Source organism: Bactrocera tryoni, unplaced genomic scaffold (genome assembly GCF_016617805.1).
Source record: "Bactrocera tryoni isolate S06 unplaced genomic scaffold, CSIRO_BtryS06_freeze2 scaffold_11, whole genome shotgun sequence".
Lineage (NCBI taxonomy): Eukaryota > Metazoa > Arthropoda > Insecta > Diptera > Tephritidae > Bactrocera > Bactrocera tryoni.
Window position 1 is genome coordinate 3,995,232 of NW_024395824.1, and position 12,542 is coordinate 4,007,773.

A 12,542-nucleotide genomic window follows, 5' to 3' on the forward strand; every position below is an offset into this window, starting at 1 on the left:
TGAGAAAAAAAAGGTTAATGAATTTGTATATGAGTCTGCAGGAAATGTGCGTGTATATGTACATACGTAAGATGCTTAAGAAATTTTTTTTTTGTTCGCAATCCTGCTTTATTGTGCTTTAACAAGAACAAGGAGTTTTGCTGGAAAGGTGCCGATTTGGTCTTTGTATATATGTATGTGTGAACAATTGAAAATGCCAATACGTGTGTATGTGCTTTTTCCACCAATTCTTAAGTTTTTTTTGTTTTATTTTGACAGAAATTTTTTTGTTTTTAACTAGTAAAATTTAAAATTTTTAATAAATTAAATTTTCGCATTTATCGCTCCGCTTAGTTTTTCGAAATTTTGTAATTATTTTCGATAAGTTGTGAAACTTTAATTTAATTTTGTACACTATGTACGTTATATATACCGGTAAAGGCAAATTTTATGCCGTATGTGTGTGTATATTATTTTGCCGTATGGATAACGCGGGAAGAGAAAATCGGTGAAGTGCAGGTATGCACTTTTGGTACAAATGTAAATTTGTAAAATTTTAACGATACTGTTTATGCATACATATGTGTGTATGATACATTATTTTTGTTTCCCACTTTGTTTCGTTATGTAATATAGTGTATGTACCTACATACATACGTGAAGAATATTGTGCATATGTACACGAGGGCTGCTATATATATTCTGGCCTAGGGCAACACTAAGTGTTGCCAGGTGCAGTCTGACATTTCCATTGGAAAGTTTGACATTTTTTAGCATAACATCACTCAGAACGTTTTGTCATTTAATCGTGAATTGTTTTATTTACAGGGAATTAAAAAATTCATCTCGGCCAAACAATGGAATTAACTCGTGAACATTTTCGTGCGATCATTTTTCACAACTTTCGACGTGGATGATCACGAGAAGAGTGCATGTATGGCTATGAAGCACCATCCTATAGCACTGTGAAAAACTGGTACAACGAATTCAATCGTGGCCGACGCTCGCTCAAAGACGAATTCCTTGAAGGTCGTCCAAAAACAGCCGTTGTGCCAGAAAACATCGATGCCGTACGTGAACTGATAATGCAAGACCGTCATGTAACATACCTTCAGATAGAGGCATGCCTATGCATTTCTCCCACCAGCATACATTCGATATTGCATGAACACCTGGCCGTAAAAAAGGTTTGTTCTCGTTGGATCCCGCACTATTTGACAATCGCTCAAAAAAAGGCTCGTGTGGATTGGTGTAAAGAAATGCTGAAAAAATACGATCGCGGTGCTTCAAACGACGTTTATAAGATCGTCACAGGTGACGAATCATGGATCTATGCGTATGAGCCCGAAACAAAACAGCAATCGACAAAAAAAAAAAAAAAAAAAAAAAAAAAAACCATTTTCGTTGATAAATATGCCTATTTATATTTTTTATACTCTCGCAACAATGTTGCTAAGGAGAGTATTATAGTTTTGTTCACATAACGGTTGTTATACTCTCGCACCAAAGTTGCTAAGGAGAGTATTATAGTTTTGTTCACATAATGGTTGTTTGTAAGTCCTAAAACTAAAAGAGTTAGATATAGGGTTATATATACCAAAGTGATCATGGTGACGAGTAGAGTTGAAATACGGATGTCTGTCTGTCCGTCCGTCCGTCCGTGCAAGCTGTAACTTGAGTAAAAATTGAGATATCATGATGAAACTTGGTACACGTATTCCTTGGCTCCATAAGAAGGTTAAGTTCGAAATGGGCAAAATCGGCTCAATGCCACGCCCACAAATTGGCGGAACCGAAAACCGATAAAGTGTCATAACTAAGCCATACATAAAGGTATTAAAGTGAAATTTGGCACAAAGAATCGCATTAAGGAGGGGCATATGTGGACGTAATTTTTTTCGAAAAGAGGGCGTGGCCCCGCCCATTACTAAGTTTTTTGTACATATTTTGGAAACTACTATAGCTATGTCAACCAAACTCTACAGAGTTGTTTTCTTCAGGCATTTCCATATACAGTTCAAAAATGGAAGAAATCGGATAATAACCACGCCCACCTCCCATACAAAGGTTATGTTGAAAATCACTAAAAGTGCGTTAACCGACTAACAAAAAACGTCAGAAACACTAAATTTTACGGAAGAAATGGCAGAAAGAAGCTGCACCCAGGCTTTTTTTTTAAATTGAAAATGGGCGTGGCCTCGCCCACTTATGGACCAAAAACCATATTTCAGGAACTACTAGACCGATTTCAATGAAATTCGGTATATAATATTTTCTTAACACCCTGATGACATGTACAAAATATGGGTGAAATCGGCTCACAACCACGCCTTCTTCCAATATAACGCTATTTTGAATTCCATCTGATGCCGTTTCTGTATAATACGAGTATATACATTAGGAACCAATGATGATAGCGGAATAAAACTTTACAAAAATACGGTATTTGAAAAATATGTAAATGACGTATAATGAAATCTCGATTATCATGCGAGAGTATAAAATGTTCGGTGACACCCGAACTTAGCCCTTCCTTACTTGTTTTTGTTCTTTTTTTTCTCTTTTAATTTTCGAAATTGCCCTAGCTTGCCTTTGCGCAATCTTGCTTATACTGTTTTGAGTATAAGGCGTGATTGCCGGAAAATGTTGTCAATTGAATACTTGATTTTTTTTTTAATTTGTGTGTATGTATACGCAAGTGTAAGCATAACTAAGCTTTCTTCCAGAAATGTATATGCCAATATATATATATAATTCTATATTATATTATATACTGTTCATGCATATATTATGATGTACATACCACAGACCTGCACGATTAAGGTAGGCATCGTACGATTACGTTTTTAAGTAACACTTCTGACGATTACCACGATGCGAAGGTAACATTGCGCATCGGCATCGCGGCATCGTGGCATCGTACGATTACTATCTGGTATCGTCAATGGCAAATGAAACGAAGTACATACATAAAAGCAAATTCTTGTGATTGTTCTTTCGTATTTACCTTATATTAGGAAAAAATTAAAAAAAATTCTCTTCATTTAAACAAAAATTAAGTTTTTAGAAAGATGAACTGTAACTTTCAACATACATATATGCAAATAAGTACAAGTTTGTTTTTTAAAAGAATAGATGGAGTCGATACACTTACTTTGTGCCGCTTCAGGGATCTTTGAGGGCTTTATATGCGGTTAAGAAAAGGGGGCGGGGCGTTGGCAGCTTATGCAACTGCGTCCAATTTGGTTTCTCTCCGTTTCTTTTCCTTTTTGTTGCTTGTTCCGAAGTTGTTAATTTCCCTTCGTTGGTTGGCTTTTTTGTTTTTTTTTGTTTTGTTTCATGCTTATTATGATTTTTCACATAGACATTAGATTTTATATATGTGTTAAGCTTCGCGCCCGTGTAGATGTTTGTGTGATAAATAATATTTCGCGCCCGGTTATAGGTAATTTTTATTTTTTTGTTCTTAGTTACCATGAAAATCTCATCCGACATGACTAAAAACAAGTTCTGGTAAGACCTGACTCCAAACAAAAAAAAACAAATTTTCCTGTGTTATTTATATGGGAAATCGAAAATGTCGATGGGGCACCTCTTAATATTAATATTAAGAGCTCAGGTCTTACCAGAACTTGTTTTTAGTCATGTCGGATGAGATTTTCATGGTAACTAAGAACAAAAAAATAATTTTTTTTTTTGGGCCCACCTTAATGTACATGTATATGTCATTTTAACTTTACCGTTGAATCTTTTTTTCCAATAGTGCCTTTCTGTGCGGCTCGAAGGACCAATGTTTGAATAGTTGCCCACTTCACTTCACCCGTACGACACTTACCACTTTCTTTTACCTTTTTTTAAATAAAAACGCCCGGTTTCGGTTATACTTAATTTTAACAAAGATTTTTTATATTCATACATACTTGTATACTTGTATTATGGTATGTTATGATGTAAACTCATAATCTCTGTTTTAAAATATTCTAATCGGTAAGCACACTGACGGTAAATATCAACTATGGCAGGCGACGATCGAAAAAGCGAGGATCAAATAGCAATGTGTAAGCTTCGAGTGCAGACCAAAACGAGACTGAAAACTGTGACGATGACCCTTTTTGTTGAGTACCCTGTGTGGTATGTGTTTGCGTGTGTGGATGTGAAGTGCTCTCGAGTGTGGGTGGTGTTGATGTGAGGGTCCTGTTGGTGTGGTGTATTGGAGTGTTGGCCTTAGTGTGCTGTGTTGAGGTAGTGGCTTTAGGGAGAGGCTTATCTCATTTAGCCAGTGTCAAACTAATACGAACTACGCCTTACCACCCACTAACCAACGGGAGCGTCGAACGGCGCGGGAGTTGAGACCAATGATATCAATATCATCGGCATGCGCATCCTTATAGAAGATTGTACTTGTTCGATTAAGTTCGCAACTCGAAGTATTTTCTCAAAAGCAGATTGAAGAAATCGCTCAAAGGGGAGTCGCCATGTTGGAAACCTCATTTGGTATAGAACGGTTCGGAGAGGTTCTTCCCGATCCTGACGGAGCTTTTGGTATTGCTCAAAGTCAGTTTATACAGCCGTATTAGTTTTGTGGGGATACCAAATTCAGACATCGCGGCAATAAGGCAGCACCTCTTTGTGCTCTCAAACGCAGCTTTGAAAAAGACGAAAAGGTGGTGTGTGTCTATTGTCTATTGGCGCATGGTGAATATCTGATCGGTTGTTGATTTTCCAGGTCTAAGGCCACACTGATAAGGTCCAATCAGTTTACACACAATTCGCTGCGTTATTTAGGAGACTTATCCCACGCTAGTTGGCGCAGACTGTGGGGTCTCCCTTTTTGTGGATTAGGCAGGGCACAATTAAATTCCAATCGTTGGACATGATTTCGTCCGACCATATTTTACATAGAAGCTGATGCACGATCCTTACCAGTTATTCATCGCGGTATTTGAATAGCTCGGCCGGCAATACATCGGCCCCCGCTGCTTTGTTGTTCATCAGACGGGCAATCGCTATTCGAACTTCTTCATGGTCGGGCAATGGAACATCTGCTCCATCCTCAACGATTGGGGAATCGGGTGCGCCTTCTCCTGGCGTTATGCTTACACTGCCATTCAGAAGGCTGAAAAAGTTTTCCCTCCATAATTTTAATATGCTCTGAGCATCGGTTACCAGATCACCTGTGGGGGTTCTACAAGAGGAGTTTCTACTCAATTGCGACAAATAATGCGCGACCTACGTCCGGTCAACACGTCTCGACGTACTACTCAGAAGTTATTCGTGAACTCAGATTTATAAACTTGCGACCAGATTTTCATTCGTAACATGGCGGTACGACCATCGTTAACACCTCCTTACAACGTTATTCATCACTATCAAAAATACTTCACCGTCTACATTAAGGACAAAGCAGTCAATTTTTCTATCGACCGTTTGAAACCTGCCTACACTGCCGCAGATCCCTAGTTGTAGGGGTGTACTATGGCAGCACCGCCACTCATTTCGGAGTTTCCGTTAGGCATGGTTACTCTACCTGCTACTTTAACATTTTATTTTGTACGCTTTTCTTTTCCTTTTATGACAATAAAACATCTCTTTCTTCTGGGCAACGCCTTCCATATATGTATCTTATAGTGAAGTTTTTTGGGTGACAGTAAAATTGACTGAGTGAAGCATTGTTATAATAAAGGAATGCGTAGATCAAACCATTCACGAACCTATATATCGGGTGATTTTTTATGAGCTTGATAACTTTTTTAAAAAAAAAAACGCATAAAATTTGCAAAATCTCATCGGTTCTTTATTTGAAACGTTAGATTGGTTCATGACATTTACTTTTTGAAGATAATTTCATTTAAATGTTGACCGCGGCTGCGTCTTAGGTGGTCCATTCGGAAAGTCCAATTTTGGGCAACTTTTTCGAGCATTTCGGCCGGAATAGCCCGAATTTCTTCGGAAATGTTGTCTTCCAAAGCTGGAATAGTTGCTGGCTTATTTCTGTAGCCTTTAGACTTGACGTAGCCCCACAAAAAATAGTCTAAAGGCGTTAAATCGCATGATCTTGGTGGCCAACTTACGGGTCCATTTCTTGAGATGAATTGTTCTCCGAAGTTTTCCCTCAAAATGGCCATAGAATCGCGAGCTGTGTGGCATGTAGCGCCATCTTGTTGAAACCACATGTCAACCAAGATGCTAACAAACTTTTTGTTGCCAAAAATGGAAGAACTGAACTTGGTTGACATGTGGTTTCAACAAGATGGCGCTACATGCCACACAACTCGCGATTCTATGGCCATTTTGAGGGAAAACTTCGGAGAACAATTCATCTCAAGAAATGGACCCGTAAGTTGGCCACCAAGATCATGCGATTTAACGCCTTTAGACTATTTTTTGTGGGGCTACGTCAAGTCTAAAGGCTACAGAAATAAGCCAGCAACTATTCCAGCTTTGGAAGACAACATTTCCGAAGAAATTCGGGCTATTCCGGCCGAAATGCTCGAAAAAGTTGCCCAAAATTGGACTTTCCGAATGGACCACCTAAGACGCAGCCGCGGTCAACATTTAAATGAAATTATCTTCAAAAAGTAAATGTCATGAACCAATCTAACGTTTCAAATAAAGAACCGATGAGATTTTGCAAATTTTATGCGTTTTTTTTTTAAAAAAAGTTATCAAGCTCTTAAAAAATCACCCGATATATATTGCATGAAGAAATCTCACTGCCGCATTGTTTGACTATCGATCAAAAAGCAAATTATGGGCACTATGGCCCTGATAAACGCACTAAAAACGAGTACTCTCCCAATTTTTTATAACGAATAAATAAAAGTTGTTGCATTGTGGTCTAGCAAAAATTGGTCCATAATTATTCTAATATTTGAATTTAGTAATCAGTATCTCACGATGTACGTATAAGTGTGATCGTGTTACGCTATGTAGCGTTAGAAAGATAAGATTTGCTCTAAAACCTTTACATAAACTTCGTCATTGCTTCATTTATTATTGTATTAGCACTAGTGAAAGATAGATAGCAAACAGAAAAGATATATTCTTTATCGATAAATACGAAAACGCAAACTAGATGGCTGAAAATGATAATAGTGTTTACGGTCCAATGCCAGGCCATACGTATTGGTATGACTGGCCAGAAGGTCTGGGAGCTTGATTGAGAGCTTTTTATACATAAGACTGGCATTCGTTCAGATTAAATATGCTGTACATTTTAAATTGCAAATTACTTTGTTGAATATACGGGTCTTAATACTGTAACTATATACTTACAATATAGAACATATAACTTTACATTATTATCGTAGCCCCAAGAAGTCATACACAATAAATTCTGTTTGTTGATTTCTTATGCCTAAAACTAATAGAAGGTTATCTCAATAAAAATTATTAAGATGGGGATATATTTTGAACTGTTTCACAAAACCGGGCTTATATCAACTCGCCAGTCCTTCGTCTTTTGTAGTCAGGTCCTTCTCGACCTGATATTTCCAACAGAGTGGAAGTTTCCTCTTCCTCTGCTTCCCCCGGCAGATATGGCGCGTATACCCTCAGATCTGGAGTGTTTTCATCCATTCGGACGACATGACCTAGCGTAGCCGCTGTATCTTAATGCGCTGAACTATGTCAATGTAGTCGTATATCTTCTGCAGCTCATCGTTCTATGGGCTGCGTTATTCGCCGTTACCAATGCCGAAAGGACCATAAGTCTTCCGCAGAACCTTTCTCTCGAAGACTCATAACGCCGACTCATCAGAGGATGTCATTCACCATACCTCTGCATAATATAGCAAGTCGGGGATGATGAGTGACTTGTAGAAAGTCCTCTCTCGACGAAAAAAGACCAAATTCTACAAGTCACAAACACATTAGAGTTCTAAAGAGTCGACAGGAAGGGGGAGACACCGACCACTTTCAATTTTTTCCCATATAAAATCGTTTTATATTTGGAATTGTTTGATAGTGTTACTCATATTTATTGTGCTATAGTTACTACTATAACTATCTCGTAACCTTTTTGCTATATTTCTAGCCCTCTCTGAAAATTCAATAAGAACTACAGCAAATAAACAAAATGAGACCTAATGTCAACGCATGTAGAAATATTTTTGGTTTCGGACAATTGGTAGCAATACAAATGGGACTGATTCAAAACAATTACAGCGCCCAGTTACGTATGTCGTGATAAAACTTATATGGAATAAATCGATCAAAAGCTGCTTTCTGCTTGGTACATCATCAAAATTCTAGGAAGTTGTTTACCCTCGGCTTAATTCATCATTCTAACCAGTTATAGTAGCCTTTACATTCTTGATCAGTTGGATGTTTCGCAGAACAACGGTTTTCGAATATCCTAGTAATTAATATATCAAATTATTATACTTACAAATGTTGTAAACATATAATGATAACGATGATCATTCATCTGTAGTTGAAGAATCTGAAATTATTTGAAAAGGTGTAAGATAGGTAGTTGAAATATATTTACTGTATCCTTACTGCTCGGAAGAAAGCATTTATGTTTGTAGGATTTGTATCTACAATAATTTTATAAATATCCTTCATTCGTATCGCTCGTAGAACTTGTCGATAAGTTTTCGGTGACGTCTGTCGAATGTATAGCTCTGTTCGGATATCTGCAGTTACATGCAGCAGATCTTGATGATTGAAAATACCTACGTGAACAGTGTAAAATATAAATCCTATAAACACACCACTCCTTAGCACTATTCCTTAACTTACCCAAATTGTCTTCATAGAGTACAGCAGTTTTCGTCCAATTTAAAAATATCATCAAATCTCTATGAGCCAAATTCATGAGTCGCTGTGAGGGGTACAGATTAATAGATAATTCCTTAGTATTTTCATCTAAATCAATGCGAGACTCGATGTGTGGAATACCAAACGATGTACATATTGATTGCACATGATCCGAAAGCAATGCATCTGATGGCCCAAAAATGACGTGGACACCCGATTCCAATTGTCGACAAATTTTCTTAGTTGTCCGAAATGAATCGTCCCGCGCAGCATACTCTATGTCGTAAATAAGCTGGGTATTTGATAATAGCAATTTGTCCTTATTTATACGATACACGGCATATTTGAATGCATATTCAATGCTACTATCTCGTTGGTCTTCTGTAAAAATAGCACCTGTACCAAATATATAATAAATAGCTCAATTTAACTTAAGGGCACTTTTTAAATACATTTTGAAAATTAACAGAGAAAAATGTTTTTTTATGCACCCGGGTCTCGCTGCTCAGAGCGTGGGCAGGTATTGCACATACCAATATTATTAGTCTTTTTACCATAAAACGATATACTGATGCAATATAAACAAAAATGCGGGCCTCATATTCGATACTTGGTGCTTGAAAAGTTATAGTACACAGTTATTTTGAATATTTTCAGACACAAGATGGCACACTATAGGTGCACAGTTTTAGTCATTCATTGATGATGTAAAGTGAAACAATCACCTGGATTTTATAATGATGGTAGATGCGAATTAGGAATGGTTTTAGCTCGATTTCGCCCATTTTCATATTGAATATAAGAATTATACCACCAAATTTTGGCTAAAATTAGTCGAGCAAGTCCTGAGCGGTTTAACCTAAATTTATATTCTTGGAACACGTTGCTACAGAGGATAACAGTTCTATTCAACTCACAACTTTATCACAAAGTTTGGCATTGCCAAGTTGCCAGTCGTCTTGTTTGACGAAAATATTTCAGCAAAGTATTATATTTTATAGCAAATGATAACTGAGGGACATAGAGGTTACAATGGCAAATTCATTCACCGTGACGGACGAAATTGCTGTTTAAATATGTGCGTTTCAAACAGCTAAATACTGATTGCGTCTGATTTAAATTGAAAATATTTTGGACAGCGTCTGTACCCTAGGTTGGAGCGAATGCTACGTTAACCTTACAATAAGTCTAAAATGAAAAGCATAGGATCACAGAATAATGGAAATGTGAGCCCGAATTTAAATAATGGTTTTTAACTTACGTCAAAGGTGTAAAAAATTCAGTTTAAATTTCAATAACCATTGACTACAATGATACGATGGTGGCACACCTTATCACATAACGCAGTAATCAGTGGTTTACGGGAAGCTGCGGTTGAATTTGACTCAACACGAAAAACATATCAAGTCCAAATAAATATTTGTAACATATTGATTGTTTTTGATCGATTATAAGGGTATGCTTAGTGAAGTGATTTGTATGGTTATTTGTGGTAATGAACGTATTTCACACATGAACAGATGAATTCCATATGATTATGTGTACAAGTGTTAGTTATATAGATTTTATGTTATATTGTGTATACATAGTATGTTAGTCCATTATAAGGGCATAAACTTCTGAAATGAACAAATTGCGTCTAACAGTACCGAAATTGGGCAATAACAGATCCAGAAAAACCGTTAAACCCTTTTTATATTAGAAAATGTGAAATGAAATACTCGCTGAATTGTATATACCGCCTATAGTTATTACATATTTATTTATTTAGTTAGGACTTAAAACTTAATCATGGTGACGCCGTGTTATTCTGGGCTGATCGAAAGAGAAAAGTTGACTCTTATCTATTTTTTAGAAGATATCAAAGCCGTAACATGTTAATAGTATGTGGTGCATAATATTAAAATGTGACATGTTAATAGTAAATAGATAAAATCGTTAGACCCCATATATCTAATATACAATGTTCAATTCATTCATTGCAAAGCAGGCTGTCAAAAGTTATTTTGCCGTTAGTATCCGACGGCATGCGACCTCCGCCGACCTCGAAAAGTGTATGTGCGAACAGTTCAGACTACTGATTATTGAACAGCTGTACCCTCAAATCAGTATTCTGCTGTACCACTCTATCTTATCCCACAACGGTCAATCCTTGAAATATGCGTTTTTCTCGTCTGCCGCGTAACCTCGCTCAATAATCGGCAACGTCCGCCGGAAATCACTTGCCAGCAAGACGATCACACTGAAGATTTGATTGCTTTAAATATTTTAAAAACTGCGACATTGTGCATTCGTCAATTTGCACCATTGAAATAGAGCATAACGACTACTACATTTGCTGATATTGCAAATGGACGTTTCTCCACTTACAAAGTTCAGAGTGAGCTTGGACACTGTATGTGCGATTCTGCCACCACTTAGCAAGGTTGCGGCTATTCTGGACGCAACTGGTAGCGCAATTACTTTGGCTCTGCGCAACAGTGCAAGCAGCACGTTCAGTAAGAAAATTTTGCCGGTTCCCCCTGGTGTTTTTATTTCCCGCTAGCTTCGCAGTTTTTTATTTGAAAATTTGCCTTTTTTTCGATAGTAACGGGTTTTTCAATAAGAGCGCTACAAAAGCTCTCTGCTGATTTGGTCAGAGCTAGGTTATGACACTGTGGCTGTGGAAATTCAAGTCAACCAAACAAATCTCCATTTATAGGGTTTTGCAATAGGGCACTACAAAACTAGACCGATAGGAACAGCAAACGACGCCATACTTTTTCCCGCTCCTTTGGTAAGGTTTGCCATATCCAAAAATTTCATTGATATCTCAAACCATTTTTGTTTTATTTAAAAAAAACTTTTGTAGGGCTCTTATTGAAAATCTCGTTCTGCCACTCCGAATTTCGGTAGTAATTTAATAATTTTTACTCGTTGTTGGATTTTATATATTTCCATGATGAAATTGTTAAATTTAACATGTTATATTTACCATTAAACTAAAGAATCGAGCGAGTTACATGTCTTCATGAAGAATAAATCAGGCCGCTCGTAAATACGTACATAAGAAAGAAAATGATTCTTGATAATACTTATGCAAATAGCGCGGATTATTTACGATGATGGGAGGATCGTCATGTGACCCAAGTCAACGGGGTGTACTTTGCCGTTGTTCGCAACTGTGTCTTGGAGGTGCCATGGAGGCACGCACCTTAACATACATAACCACCAAAAATTGAGATAGTGGGGTTCTACAGCGTACCATTAAGGGCTATAACAAATAATATAAAGTAACAGAAATACTACATAATCCAGAAATTTACCATTTTATTTCAGAAACAAAATAAAAGAATGTATCCATTTTTTAAAATAATAAATAAAAATAAATAAATGAAGATTAAATTGTTAATAAATCCAACCAGATCCGTAACAGATAGTGCTAAATTTGAAACGACGCGCCTGAAAGCGAACTATTCAGCTATGAAATATAATACTTTGATTTGTGTCTAAAGGTAGGCAATACTTTCTTCAGATGTGAGAAAAAAATTTATTTCAATTTACTGAAGAAAGAAAACAAAGTTCTTAAAAGAAAATACTGCAAACATTCGATTTAAATTTGACGAAGAATAACCGAAAATCTGCAGCCGAGAAACAAAATGCGAAAATTTCTGAGTGAGAACTTGCGAGGAATACTAAGGGGTCTCAGTGTACATTTCTCTGTTGGATACTGATTTGAAGACGCGCTTTTCTAGAGAGTATTGGATGTATTTCAACTGAGTTTACTCCTTCCAAAGAGAGTATGTGATTTGAAAACCAAA

General features: G+C 37.0%; 1 protein-coding gene across 1 annotated transcript in view; it reads right to left on the bottom strand.

The window, feature by feature from the left end:
- The window catches only part of LOC120779450 (glutamate receptor ionotropic, kainate 1-like), a 112,799-nt gene that overhangs the window by 5,971 nt on the left and 94,286 nt on the right, over window positions 1-12,542 (bottom strand). Inside the window, exons 3-5 of the mRNA XM_040111701.1 lie at window positions 8,725-9,138; window positions 8,482-8,657; window positions 8,369-8,422 (exon numbers count right to left, since the gene is read on the bottom strand). Of these exons, the coding sequence (XP_039967635.1) occupies window positions 8,369-8,422; window positions 8,482-8,657; window positions 8,725-9,138 (644 nt within the window). The remainder of the gene's footprint in view (window positions 1-8,368; window positions 8,423-8,481; window positions 8,658-8,724; window positions 9,139-12,542) is intronic.